General features: G+C 33.8%; 1 protein-coding gene across 2 annotated transcripts; it reads left to right on the top strand.

Annotated features, from left to right (window-relative positions):
* Positions 1-7,156: 7,156 nt before the first annotated feature.
* AT-HSFB2B (winged-helix DNA-binding transcription factor family protein) lies at positions 7,157-9,318 on the top strand. Of its 2 annotated transcripts, none has more exons than XM_028254940.2 (3): positions 7,157-7,467; positions 7,768-8,031; positions 8,123-9,318. In XM_028254940.2, exons 2-3 carry the CDS (start codon positions 7,783-7,785, stop codon positions 8,816-8,818), a joined length of 945 nt encoding a protein of 314 aa, XP_028110741.2. In that variant the 5' UTR covers positions 7,157-7,467; positions 7,768-7,782; the 3' UTR covers positions 8,819-9,318. The 2 variants fall into 2 exon arrangements, with proteins under 2 accessions (XP_028110741.2, XP_028110740.2); XM_028254939.2 differs by having other exon boundaries at positions 7,208-7,467; positions 7,775-8,031.
* The last annotated feature ends 5,918 nt before the right edge of the window (positions 9,319-15,236 follow it).

Genomic DNA, 15,236 nt, shown 5'->3' with positions numbered 1-15,236 from the left:
GCCATCTTGTTCGGAAGAAGCTAACCGACCGGCCAATTAGGTCAAGCAAAACCTGTCTTGTTGCGAAACCAAGAAAAGAAACAAACAAAAAATATGTAGGTGGCTCAACTAACCACTACCGGTTAGATTAAAGAAACAAGAAAACAAATATAAAATAAAATAAAAAGTGCAAAGTCACAACATAAAACTAAAGCAATAAAAAAAATATATAAGATAGAACATGCAAGATTACAACAAAACTAATATGAGACTAATACAAAAAAAAATGAGGCAGAACATGCAAGATTACAACAAAACTAATATGAAATTAAAGCATGCGAATAAAAATAAATAAATAAAGAATTATGAGCTAAACAAACCACTAGGATTATAACAACACACTATGAAATATAAAGTAAGAAAATAAATATAAGATAAACAAACCACTTGGATTATAACAAAACACTATGAAATAAGAAACAAGAAAATAAATATGAGATATAAAATATAAGAAAATGAAAGACTAAAAATTCACATTCCAAAGAAAGATTGAATTTCTTGATTTCCAAACTTCCTCTTGATCACCCTTAAGTGTAGGAAGTGTGTTCTCAAATCCTCAATTCGAAATTATGGAGTTATGGAGTTTGTGGTATGGAAAATGGCTAACTCTCTAGTTTTTCTCACTTTCAATCACTAAACACTCTTTCTTATGATCAAGGCAATTGATCTTTGGCTATATCAGAATTTTTGAAGTGGTTTTGATGTATGGAAATGAGGAATTTCAGCAGCTATGGAAGGTATGGGGTGTATATGGAAGACAGAAATATTTTTGGCTCAAAAACTCAATTTTTCTTTCTTTTTTCACCATTTTCTCACTCTTTTCTCTTCAATTTCGTGGTCCTCCTTCTCTCTTACAATATGATCACTCTATATAGGCAATGAGGGAGAGTAAAGGTCAAAAACAAGGTAGGAGACAAGAATGTGATAGGAGGGCAAATTTTCAAGGTGGTTGCATGGGATACTCCTTTATAAATGCAAACAAAACCTCTTTTTGACAATGGGGGGTGATTAGGTATAATGGAGGATGAGTGGATGCACTTGAATGTCTCAGAAAATAGGTAAATGGGTTGTCCCAACCGAACCAAAACCAAGAAAAAATGGACTATTGTTGTTTTGGGCCGAGTCAACAAAATCTGTTTTTAAGCCCAACTTCAAATGGGCATATCTCCTCCATATGGGCTTGGTTTCAGGCGGTTATTGGGTCTAAATTGAAGTCCCAGAAGTCTACTTTTCAATAGTGGTGGCCTCAAATTTAAATTCTACGTGTACAAAGAGATATGCCTAATTTAGTAAAGACTATCTCGGGCTGGGTCAACAAAATCTGCTCTGAAGCCCAACTTCAAATGGGCATATCTCCCTTATTTGGACTTGGTCTAAGGTGGTTCTTGGGTCTAAATTGAAGCCTCAAAAGTCTACTTTTCAATGGTGGTGGCCTCACATTTAAATTCCAAGTGTACAAAGAGAAATGCCTAATTTAGTGAAAGCTGTTCATTTCCTTCTTAATGATTTGATACTCATTTTTTTGCTAAACCAGTTTTCTTTCATCCCCTCCTATTTCCTTCAACTCCAAACCTATAAAGAAGATGTTTTTAAATATTTTTCAAAAAAGTTCACGTCCCTTCCATTTATTTCCACTTTGTCCTTACTCGGCTTACTGAGAAGTGCAATATTTTAATCGAAATGGGAGCCTCGGGACATTGTAGAAACATTTAAAAAAAAAAACATATTTTGAAAAGAAGGTTTTAAGGTTTAAAATAGTTTGGCCAAAAAATGGGTGAAGGTTGGGATTAAAACTTAAATTCCATCTTTCTTTCTGAGAATTTTGTGAGAAACACATTCTAATTGTTATCATCAGGTAATCAAAAGAAAGCGCTCAAGTCTTAGGACCGATCAAAATGGGGTGTCTACAGTTGTGGGGACATATTTTGAATGACAGCACGTGGCAAAGGTGACACCGAAGTGTCAGCCGAGGTGCTACGTGGTCTGGTCTTGTTGCCAAGGTAATCTCGGCTAGACCAAGGTTATCTGCGAAGATATCGAAATCCGAGATAAGCAGATAAAGGACAAGAGTCCTCGAATAGGGGAGGCTCTCAGTCTGGATAAAGATAAAGCTCTTATGGAGTTTATCCCTATCTAGCTGAGAGTTCAGGATGACCATTGAGCCTGAGTCCACTAAAGTGAGGCTTTTACAGGGATCAGGTTAGTGCTAACTATAAAAACAAGGCAGCCATGTGGGTCTCAAATATGTGTGATATACTGTGAACAGTAAGTTCTTTCTTGTGAGTTAAGTAAAATTATGTATCTTTGAGAAATATTTGATTACTGACTTAAGCATGGGAGTGCCCCCAGGTAGACGAACCACCGCTGGATTCTTATCTTTCTGTGACAGGTTGTTTGAGCATAATCTATTCTGCCGGTACTTTCCAGCTGAATTTCTCGTTTGGTAGTGTAGTCAGAAATCAACACCCACACTAAGTATTATACTTCTTAAGTATATGTATGTTAAGTACATAAAAAAAATAAAAAAATTCTTGGAACATTAAAATTTTTTATTAAAAATAAAAAACAAAAAACTTAAGTTGCGTTTGGTAGAACTTTAGAATTATGATTTGAAAATAAAGTTGTATTTTAAGTTTGTGAGTTTTAGAATTATTATTTGAGTGTGAAAAATTTATTTGGTTATGAGTTTTGAATTGAGTTTGAATTGAGTGATGTGACATATGATATTTGATTCAAACATTTACAACTCATAACTAAACACACAACCTAAAATTCTATTCAAAATTTAAAAAAAATTCCCAAAATATTTTTTATTTTAAAAAAAAAATGAACACTATTTTTGTCAACCAGGAGACGTCTAGGTGGATGACCGAATAAACAAGTTTTTAAACGCGGGTGTGGAAATGATTTTTAAAATGCAAAACCAAACATCACATTCAAATCAGTTGGTGAAATTATGATTTGAGAGGCCTACTGAACATAGTCTTAATTTTTTAGAAAAATAAGCTCAATTTTTTGAAATCAATCAAAGAGAATAATTTTTTAAATATCAATAAATATCAGTATATTGCTATCAAATATATAAGTGCCAATAAATTTTAGAGCAACGATTCATAATTTTAAATTTGGAACTCTAACAATAACCCTAATGATATGGCATGCAGCAAAAAAAAAAAAGACACATATATCAAATCATTTATAAGTGAGGCTATAGCGATCCCAGGTTTACCCTTGTTGTACAGTGGTCCGGACATGTGTCCGTGGATGTTGGTAGCTGATCATTATCATGTTTACATCCTTTCTTACTTTGTATTTGAGTAATAGGATGTGTTGGGCAGGTTTGTTATGGGTTGGTTGAGTTTAGAAACCAAAACTAGTTGCCCAGATTTTTGCCTGTCCGCTCGAGCGGGTCTTCTTGCGCTCGAGCGGGGAATACACCCATCCAGTATTTCGTGTCTCTGCAAAACTTCTGCATATGTGATTTTTGCGCTCGAGCGGGTTTGTTTACGCTCAAGCGGTGGAGCTCGAGCGGGTCGGTGGGCGCTCGAGCGGGTAGTACTTCCAGAGTATGAGTTCTGGGAGGGGGAAATCCACGCTCGAGCGGACTGGTTTTCGCGCTCGAGCGGAAGTGCTTTATTCCTGTGTCTTGGCGCTCGAGCAGGCCTTATTGCGCTCGAGCGTGTACAGATTTTTGTTCTTAGCGCTCGAGCGTCGTGTTATCCGCTCGAGCGGGTCATGCGTATATGAGTTATCCGCTGGGTGATTTCAAATCACTTTTTGCTTTTCTTTCTCTCTCCTACTTTTTCTAAAAGCCATTTTGAGAGCTCCTCTCTCTAAAATCTTGCCTTCTCTCTAGATTTTGATCTAGCTAGGGTGAGTTCCTCACCTTCGGCCTTTGTAAAAGTCGTGTTGATCGTCGAGGGCGTCATTTTCATCCGAGAATCTTGGTCTTTGGAGCATTTTGATTTTGGTCTTCATCTCCTTTGGAGCTCAAACTTTGAGGTAGGGATATCCTACTCCTCTCTATGGATTTTGTCCTTAAATTTTAGTATTTTGAGATGTTGGGGTTGGTTTGGTAATTTTGTGAGAGTTTGGGGCTTTTGTGTTATTTTTACAAAAGTTGGGGTTCTATTTATAATAAACATAGATGTATGTTTGGCATAGAGAAATGGAAATTAATATTGAAGCATTGATGGAAATGGGACCTAAGAGTTGAAATGTTAATCATGGAAGGTGACCTAATTACATTGTTTGATTAATTGGGATAATTAATTGTGAGAAATGAGGAAATGAAATGGAATTGTTGAGATTGGGAATGTTTGGGGAAAAAGGGTGTAGTTGAATTATTTATCGCTTACCGAATTGAAATGTTGATTTTATATCCATTTGTTACATTTATTTTCTGTATAGAAATAACTGCTTTGGGCTATCGGTGGAGGATAGTCGTGATTGTTGTAGACAATGCATGATGATTAGGCAAACTGTAACTAATCACTGGAATGTGTCATTGAGATTGACGATTGAAAGAATACATTAAATTTATGTATTATGTGATGATGTGTATAATTGTTGTTTATATGCATTGTGATGTGTTGGAGGAGATAGGGGATGTACTCCACGGTTTAGGGGAAGATAGGGGATGGACCTCTAAACCGGATGTGTTGGGAGGAGATAGGGGATGGACTCCATAGATAGAGCTCATATGCTTATTTAGTGATGTATTGACAGAGCTCATATGCTTGTCATTGGAAGTGTGATAGTGCTCATATGCATATCTGTGGAAGTGATGATATAGCTTGTATGCTTATCTGTTGTTGTGTGATATAGCTAGTATGCTTATCTAATGTAAAATGGGAAGTGTTTGATATGAGTTACTGTCTCATATGAGTTGTTGGCCAGGTTCTGAGCCATGGTTATAAAAATGAGAATTGAAAGGAACTGGAAAATGAATTGTAAATGAAACTGTAAAGTGTGATAAGAGAAAGTATCACTGTTGACCATCTATCAACTGCTGATCTTTTAGTCATTGTTCATATTTGGTTTAGTGTATTTCTACTGGGCTATGGCTCACCCTATATGGGAATATCATTTTCAGGTACAGGTAGCATGCCACCTCCAAGGACGTAGCTTGGGAGGCTAGAGGCGGACACACTTTTGTTGTCTTATTTTTGATGTATTACATGTAAATTCAAGCCAAGGGCTTAATGTGTAAACGAGTTAGTATTCTTGTGTTGTAACCAAGTGTTAACTTGGAAAGCTGTAAGCCTTTAGGGCATTTGCTTTTGTCGTTAACATGTAATACTTTTGTAATGAAACTCTGTTAAATGGAAGAATGTGGAACTTTTACATATAAATGCATGTCTTTATTGATGGGTTTAATGTTGTTATTTTGAGGGCGTTACAGAGGCCCACAGTCATATTAGTAAAACTTTCATTAGAGTTCTATTTTTAGCATTCTTAAACATATTTGTAACTTTTATCTAAAAATGGGTAAAAAAATTCAAAAAGTTTGATTGTATATAAAAGGATGAGAGTACTGTTTGGTCCATGGGAGCCTATCAGGGGTTCCGTTTCGATAATCTGAACCGTTTAATGTGTAGAACTCGTCGAATGCTATATGCTGCAAAAAAATCACAGTTATCGAATATCAATAACTATGTGATCAAATCAATTTTGTATAAAAAAAAATAGACGGTGAAAAATAAACGGCTAACAAAAATCTGATTTAATCACATAACTATCGATATCTGATCAATGTGAGTTTTTACAGGTATATAATAATCGACAAGTTCTACACATTGAACGAATTCAGATTATCGAAACAAAACTTATGATAAATCTTATAAATCCAATAATACCCTCTAATCCGATAAAAAACTAGAGAGAAGCCCATCCTATATAAAAACTCCCAACAGCCTCTCTCGGGGAAAATTATTCAATACTCCCGGATACCACATGTCCATACTCCAAACCAATCACCAATTACTTAGCCCATGTTGTTCCCCCATCCCCAACATAAACCGTGGGCCCTTGCACCTCTTCACCAATCAAAATCTTATGGAATACCACGTGTCTATACTCTAGGGGTGTGTTTGTTTGGACAGACTGGATAAGAGGGGATTGTAATCCATCAGACTATTAGTCCCGAGATACATTGTCCTCGGACTATTTGGTTGGACTGTATTTGTATCCTATGTTTGTTTAGTTATGGGATTATATGTCTAGATTGGACTATTTTTAGTGAATCCAATGTTTGGTTAGACGGACTAGATAAGGATAAATGTTCAAAAGACTATTTTACCCTTATAATTTATAATTTTTATTTCATATATAATTTTAAATTTGTAATCTATAATTTATAATTTAACAACACTAAAAAAATTTAATTTATAAGGCCATAATTTTTAATTTATTATTTTAAATTAACGACAATAAAAAAATAATTTTATTTAATATATAAATTAAATTTTCAACAACACTAAAAAAATTTAATTTATTAGGCCATAATTTATAATTTATTATTTTTAAATAAATTTAATTTATAATTTATATTTTTTATTTAATATATAATTTTAAATTAACAACACTAAAAAAATAATTTTATTTAATATGTAAATTTAATTTTTTAACAACACTAAAAAAATTTAATTTATAAGGCCATAATTTTTAATTTTTAATTTTTAATTAAATTAAATTAAATTTATAATTTATAATTTAAATTTTTTTATTTAATATATAATTTTAAATTAACAACACTAAAAAAATAATTTATAAATGTTCAAAATACTATTTTATCATTTTCTAATTATTTATTAAGTAATAGCATGAGAGTAAAATAGACATTTCACAAATTAATTCTATGAGATACCAATCTCATGATTTCAATCCCACCCCCTATAAGATAGGATAGTCCCATATTTGTGACACTATTAATTCAAAGCAAAAAATTCCAAACAAATAATAAACTATTAGTCTAATAAGACTAATAATCCAATCACGCACCCTACTCTTTCAAAACAAACACATCTCCGGAACACTGAATAATCACCCTCTCTCGGTACCTTCTCGCGCCTTCCATCGTCTGGTAACACTTTTTGTGGGCCCAGCACCTCTCTCTCTCTCTCTCTCTCTCTCTCCTCCTTCTCGAACCCACGAATGCTTTTTTCTTTTCTTTTTTTTCTTTTTGCAATGTTAAAAAATTAATTAAAAACAGAATGCTCTTTTTCAATCATTTACTCCAAGCCCGAACCTTCTAGAAACACCAATCCATCCAACCCCAGCCCCATCTCTCTCTCTCTAGCTCGGGTCTCCATTTCTGGCGAGCGATATCCGACTTCAACGCTGTCTACTTCGTTCGACATGCTGCTCTGCTGACTCGTTGTTGAGAAAATTTACTACGCTACGTTTCAAAAGACTTTAGCTTTTCAGGTGCACATTGGATACTTTTCGATTTGTTTTGTTTTGTTATTAAAAAAATGACATTAGTTTGATTGATTTCGTGTTTGGTTGCTTATAGGAATTGAAAACAATGAATCGTAATGATTTGCGTCTCATAGTTATTCTCTCTCTTTCTTTTCTCTTTTTCTATATTTTTTGCATTTTCTCATTATCCAAACAGTGCATCTGCCTGTGATATCCTTTTCAGCTTTATTGAATCTAATTCGAGAATGAATGCTTTGATTTGAGAGTGAATAATTTTTGTTTTTTTTTTTATTTGTGGTTTTGGAGATTAAAGGAGCGATTATGGCGCCGATGCCGGTTGAACAGACAGGCGAATCGGCATCCGGAGAATCACAGAGAACTCTACCGACTCCATTTCTTACTAAAACTTATCAGCTCGTTGACGATCCTTCGGTCGACGATCTCATCTCTTGGAACGAAGATGGAACTACCTTCATCGTCTGGCGCCCTGCTGAATTCGCTAGAGATTTGCTTCCCAAATACTTCAAACACAACAACTTCTCCAGCTTCGTTCGACAGCTCAACACTTACGTAAGAACAAAACAAGCTTTTGAAATTTAGACACTTCTTCTTCTCTTTCTGGCTTTTGAGAAGTTCTTTTTTTATTTTTTTCAATCTTTAGGGATTCAGAAAAGTTGTGCCCGATCGATGGGAATTTGCGAACGAATGCTTTAAGAGAGGCGAGAAAGTGCTTCTCCGAGACATACAACGCCGGAAAATATCTCCGGCGGCCGCGGCCGCGGTCGCGGCGACGAGTGTTGCCCAGACGGTGACGGTGGCTGTGCCGCCGGCGACTCTGGCGGCGTCTCCGGTGAATTCCGGCGACGAGCAAGTCCTCTCGTCGAATTCATCCCCAACAGCAACAGAAGCACCGGTTGTACATCGAGGTACAATCACAAACTGCACGACCGCGCCGGAGATTCTAGAAGAGAACGAACGGTTGAGAAAAGAGAACGCGCAACTAAATCAAGAGGTCAACGGCTTTCGAGGTTTGTACAACAATATACTATCTCTAATGACGAACTACGGAGTTCAAGGTGGGAGAGCTCTGGATCTGATGCCGGAGAGAGAGATTCCGGCGGAATCCAACGGCGGCGCCAAGGCGGAAGAGCAATTGTTGTTCAGCCCGCGGTTGTTCGGCGTGTCGATCGGAGCGAAACGACTGAGACGGAGCGACGACGAAGAGGGGCAAAACAACGGCGAGGATCAGGTGCGACAAAAACAAACAAGACCAGATGTGAAATCAGAGCCGTTGGATAGAAGATACGAGAATCATCATCAGGAAGATGAAGAAGCTCCGTGGCTGGATAAGATATGATGGATGATGTTGATGGACACGTGGAATGAGATGATATGGTTGGAAGAACAGTTACCAGTGAGAGCTGAACATACGACAATGGTGGGGGGCCACACAGAGTAACGCAAAAGACACGAGTTACGAGGAAGGTCGAGACGTGAAAAGAGGACATGTGTCCTCCTTCTGGGCTCTTCTGGTATTTTTTGCTTGGGCTCGAATCTTCCAGATCCGAAACCGGTGGAACCGTAGAGGAACCGGACCCAACCGGACAACCAACGTGAAAAAGGATGGTTATTTATTGCGATGACATTCGAACGGTCAAGGGCTGTATGATGGACTTGAGATTGATTCTAGAAGGGTTGGCAATTAGATCACTTTGGACTCTCGTTCAATGATCACTTTTTATTTTTGTGTACAAATTGTAGAAGAGGGATTATATTATGTAAGAATCAAGGAAAAGAAAATCTTTTCGAGTATTGTGAAACATTTTACCCAAAGTTTAGTCGCCCAAATTCATTGAATGACCTGATATTGTGGTTGTGTGGAGAGACTTTATAAATATTACAAAATTTATAATAATTTAGATAATTAATTATAATAAATAAATTAAAACATACAATAAATCTGAGAATAATATATCAATAAAAAATTAGAAAAATTAATTATAAATTCATTCAGTGCAAATAAAGTTTTACATTTTTTCAAATGGAAGTTGTGTTTTAAAACACTGTTCTCTCTACTTTCTAACTTCATTGATTTGTAGTTGGTTTGGGGATACCTCAAATAAGGTATTTATTAGTTTAATTCTATTACATTATTTTTCTATTCTTTTAGTATATCTTTTTATAATAAGTCAAAAAATAAGACATCCCAAACAGAAGTATAAAAATTTATGAGATTACGCATGCATTTTTCTAAGGTTTAATAAATGTATAAAAAAAAAATTAATGTTTTTGAAATGACAGAAACCTCATCTTGTGGTTTAATTTTTTTTTAACTACAGTGCTTTTTGGTTTTTTTTTTTTTAAATATCAATTCACTGCCAATTTAAAAAATGAAAATTGCTAATATCACCAACCAAATTAATTGCATTTGCAAAATTGCTCTTCATAGTGAGGTTTAAAAGACAAAAATATACTTAATCATCAAACAAGATTACAAAAATAAATAAATTTAATCTCCTCTATCTTCAGTCCATCACACCTCAACATTCTCACAACCTTTTCACACCTAAAACCACCATGCCATGCCACATCTGCCTACCATCACAACCAATGCTTCCACGGCCCCCTCAACTAACCACTACAACCAGCCCTCCCCTCCAACCGCCATCACCACCACCACAAGTCCCACTTTACAACCACCACCTTAACACACATTTCAAATAGAGAGAAGAGGTGAGAGAAACCAAAGAGATGGTAAATTATGTTATGTGAAAATGTGAAGAGAAAATAACGGAATAAACAGAAGAGAAGAATTCTGACATTGCTATATTTTATTAAATATGCACTCTTTGTGCTTTTTCTTGAATAGACATTACGGTTCAATTCAAACTAATAAAATTGAAAACTTTATTTTTTGTAAAAGCCCTATCCATGGAAGGGGAGAAAAAAGAAAGAAAATTGAACTCACTTAAACCCCAATTGCACGACTAATAAAGGAATTGTTCAAGTTATCTTTTAGGCTTCGTTTATTAAAAGATTTGAAGAAATATTTTCGGATCGGTGGTACCATGGCCTTACAAAAGCCCCAAATATTTGTTATTGTCATCTAATAATGCATTTTATTGACAAAAACACTTGGAGATTAATAATATCATAATATTTCTAATCCCCTCAAATGGAGGGATTAACATTTGCACCCCTCCATGATCTTTTGCTATACCATGGTCATGGGATGGGATATCACCTCATTCAATTGTTAAAAATAACCGTACTCCTCTCGTCCTATCTTCTACTAGTATATATAAAATCTTATATCTTATTCCAAGTATTATTAATCTTGACCTTAAAATAATGGTATTATTAATCCCAAACAGTACTAAAAAATCTAGTTCGTGTATCAAACGCAGTCTTAGTTCATACTTACTGACCTTAAAATCTTATCTCTAAACCTAAGTATTACTAATCCCAGAACTCCACTCCAATTGACAAGGAAAAAGCTGTGCCTTTTTTCTAAATAACTAGCCAGTGTTATTGAATATCTGAACAAGAGATAAATGCATTTTGTATTTTATGATTGACAGTGTAGGTGAATAAGATCGACAAAATATCAATCTAATTTAAGTGTTTGGGAACTTGATTTTTCGGTTTTTTTTTTTTTTTTTTTTCATTACAAGACAAATGTTTTAGAAAATCAAAAAAAAAAAACAAATTCAAACAAAATATCACATCAAACCTTATAATCATTTAATTTTTTCTCTCACAAACATCACATCCAACCACAAAAAAATCCAACTATTTTCCCTAACATAAAAAAAAATTTCTTCAATAATATCCTACAACTAAAAAAACCTATTTCCCAAACACACACTTTATACAATTATAAGAAACTTTTTATCAGTAGGTATAATGTATTTTGTACGTTCACATGTAAGTTTATTTACTTATAATAGACAAATATATAATTGAAATTTTATAAATATTTTGTTAAGTTTCTCATATAGAACAATAAGAATAGGATTTTAAAGTTTTCACCATAATCACCCAAAAAAAATATTGCTTGAATTAATTCCATTAATTGTCTCAAGTACACTTTTGTTATTATTATTCTTTTCTTTAGAGTTAACTTGAAATCTGAAATTTAAATTTCTATTAAAATTTTACAGCAACCTCTTTAAACTCACCACATTGATGATGCATAGCACTTTTTATGCTATGAAATCTACTTTAGTCCAGCCACATTTATATTGTCCCTAAAATTGTTTTTTTCTTTATATTTTATGCCACATATCCAACACCCACACACACAAATATCATTCAATAACTTTGTTGGGTTGGGGACCGTTTTATGCCATTAAATAATAATATATAAACAAAAAATTTGTTAAATAAAAAATTAACAATGTTACAATATCATGTGATAGGTTAAAAGGACATTACCCAATGGACATAATAGTCATTTTGTTGACTTTTTAGCTTTCGAAGGTTATTACAGTATTTTTGAGCGTGCCAGTAAGAATCAATCAGTCCTTACAGAAATTTAATTGCGAACCAATTATCAGGCGATTGTGTTTTAGTTCTTTCAGCCTCAATGAAGAGGACTTTTACTAGTGACTTTGCTTAGAAGGAATAAACTGACAATAATTAAATGAAGAACAATTACAGTATTTCATTAAATAAAATAAAAGACTTACAATAATCCAATTCAGCCTCGTAAAGGTTTACAGCAACAATCTACTTGAAACCACTCCTATGAACAAAGTGCAGTGCATGAATTTTAAAGTACAGAAATACAAAGAAAAGGAAATGTAAAACAAGAAAGGAAATAAAGTAGATAAAAACTAGTTTCTTTAGATCTGAGTCTGGGGGTTTCTCTGAGGCCTTCTCTGCTCTTTATACTTCTTAATGACAACCGTCGAAATGGACTTCTAACCGTCGAAATGGACTACTAACCGTCGAACCATCCCTCCATGATCACTGATCATACTAGTTAGCTCCACTATGTCAGATGCAGTTAGGCTTTCCTCCTAATTTTGAATTTAAATGTATGAGTAACCGTTAAGGTTACGTCACTTTACATCTCTTTGTTGATTCAGTACTACGCAAATCTTGTAAGAACCAATACTAACTTTTACGTGTACGATCACGATCGAAGGTTTGAATTGTCTTTCTATATTGCCCTTATTTTGTCACGCGTCGAACTGTGATTGGCCTGTATAAAATACATAGCCAACACATTTTCTATTTGATAAATGATAAATGTGGTGTGCGTTCCCCCAACAACAAAGGTCGCAACTTTCCTGTTTTGGTAACGAGAAAGGAAAATTTATAACATTGATATCATGGGAAGATGCTAAAAAAAAATTATAAAACTTGTTAGTAAATTTAACATTTTTCCAATCCATAATGAAAGGGACTGATATGCGAGATTTCTAAAAAAGACAATTTTCCATACTTTAAAAAATAAATAAATAAAAAATAAAAAATAAATACTAAGTTATTTGTCATAAATTAAAAAAGTCAAATATCACATCAATTTTTTTCACTCACAAGAAATAATTTTTTTAGCAAATTTTCAAGCATATTAAATATTTTTTAAAAAAGAAACACTAAAAATGTCAAAAAATTAAAAGTCAAACTCAAACACTCACCTAGGGGTGGTTTGGGATGATCTAAATAAGTGCACTTTTTAACTTTTTATGAAATATGAATTGAGTATGAGTTGGATTTGAAATGATGTATTAAAGAAATGATTTAACTTAAATAAAATAATATGACTTAATAGATATAAAAATGTTCAATATACGAGTTAAAAATGTGTTAAAATATGCACATAATTGAGATTCCTAAATTATAGCAATTTAAGCCTAACAAGCAGCTCCAATGACATGCCAAAAGAATGGTCAAATTATAACATTGTAAAATTTTGTGGCAAATTTGATACAAAATAAACAAAACGCTAAATTTTGACAAGATGTCTTATCTCTTTCTCTCTCTTTTTATAATGAGACCCACAAATGACATTTACACTTAATTTTTTATATAAAAAAATATATAAGAAATTACTAGTGCACTATTGAAGCAATAGTGTTAAAATTTAACATTTTTACATTGCAGCAATATCAAATTTAGTTTCGAGTAGAATGAATTCTCAATGTGGATCAAATTGATATATAAAAAATCAATAATCAAAGTCGAGTTAATTGGAAGTCATAAATACCAGAATGTAGAGGGACTATTGATATCATTTATTCATATATATATACATATATATATATATATATATATGTGTGTGTGAAATTTATATGATAATAAATATTATTTTTTGGAATGAAAAGTGTTCTCACTGCAACAAAAAACATTTTTGGCAACGTTTTTTAACAACTAAACTGAAATTAGTCGCCAATTGTATATAATCGGCGACAATATACTTGTTGGTCGTCAAAAAATAAACTATTGGCGACGAGTTGAGATTTTTAATCGCCAAAAGGTTTGGCGCCAACTTAAATTTCTGCGCGGGAGCGCCAAAAATGTTTTCGCGACCAAATTAATATATAACAACGAAAAGTTTGCTCGCCGATTGTAATTTTTGGCGACAGAAATAAAATAGTCACGGAAAAGGTGAACGATACTTATGGCGACTGAAGGATTTTAGTCGTCAATAAATTAACTGTCGAAACTATGTCGTTTTGCATTTTTTTCATTTATTATTTTTTTTTTTAAGAGACTTGACCGACCTTTTGGTGAATAAACAAATTAGACCTAAGTAACAACCAGTATAATTTTTGTTCATCTCATTCTTTCCCTCAAGCGACGCACAGCAAACATAGAGGTGTGTCTCTCTCTCCATCTCCATCTCCATCTCCATCTCCCTCTTCTTCTCACTCTCTCACATTGCCTCCTCCTCTTTTTCTTCTTCATCTCTCTTCCTCTCACTCTATCGCGCAGCCGACTAAGTGCCGCCAGCAGTATTCCCCCAAACGGTGCCTCCTCCTCCTCCTCTTTTTCTTCTTTGCCTGCCTTTCTCACAGCGCTGATCGCAACCGACGACATTCTCTCTCTCTGATATTTTGAATTTGTGGGACTGATTTTGGCACTATTTTGGGACTATCGCTCCTTTTCTTTCCAGATTGCTTCGTTGTTGTACTTCTCCGTCTCCCTCGATTGCTCGCTTCATTGCTGTAAATGTGTTTGACTTCTTCGTTAATTCAATACCGTAAAATGTGTTTGATTCCTTGGTTATTGTAGGTGTGTTTACACATTATAATGTTTGATTGCTTTGTCTCCTTACCTCCATTTCAGATTGTGTTTTTTTTACAGTGTATGTATGTATGTATGTATGTATGTATGTATGTATGTATGTATGTATGTATGTATGTATGTATGTATCTGTAAAATATAATTAAATGAAAATTAAGTTTAAAAAGTTTGAAGTTAATAAATATTAAGGATTTATGGTTAATTTGTGATGTAACTGAATTAATTTTTTATGTATATATAGGGGATGAATGTTGTTTAAGTTAGAAACTACGTATATAATAATTGAATACAGAAAGAACAAAAATAAAATTAAAAGTATGATACAGATATATTAGTTTCACAATTTTGAATTTCTAATAAAAAATAAAATTAAAACTTTTGAATTCTACTTCTCATTCCAGTTTACCTATTAGAACTTGAACTAATTTTGGGTTTTGAAAAGAAAGTTGGTGGGGTTGAGCCAGTATTCCTAATCTTTACATGCTATCAGCATATCTCCTTTTTGCTTGGACCATGCT

The sequence above is a fragment of the Camellia sinensis genome, chromosome 13, assembly GCF_055761805.1.
Source record: "Camellia sinensis isolate YWXY chromosome 13, ASM5576180v1, whole genome shotgun sequence".
NCBI classification, from domain to species: Eukaryota; Viridiplantae; Streptophyta; class Magnoliopsida; order Ericales; family Theaceae; genus Camellia; species Camellia sinensis.
The sequence above is the reverse complement of the archived record's forward strand: the minus strand, read 5'-3'. Positions and strand labels throughout refer to the sequence as shown.

Bases quoted from the DNA above. Each gene is read 5' to 3' on its own strand.
- AT-HSFB2B (XM_028254940.2), top strand. From the start codon at position 7,783: ATGGCGCCGATGCCGGTTGAACAGACAGGCGAATCGGCATCCGGAGAA. The intron at 8,032-8,122 runs GTAAGAACAAAA...TTCAATCTTTAG, and splicing joins TTCGACAGCTCAACACTTAC to GGATTCAGAAAAGTTGTGCC.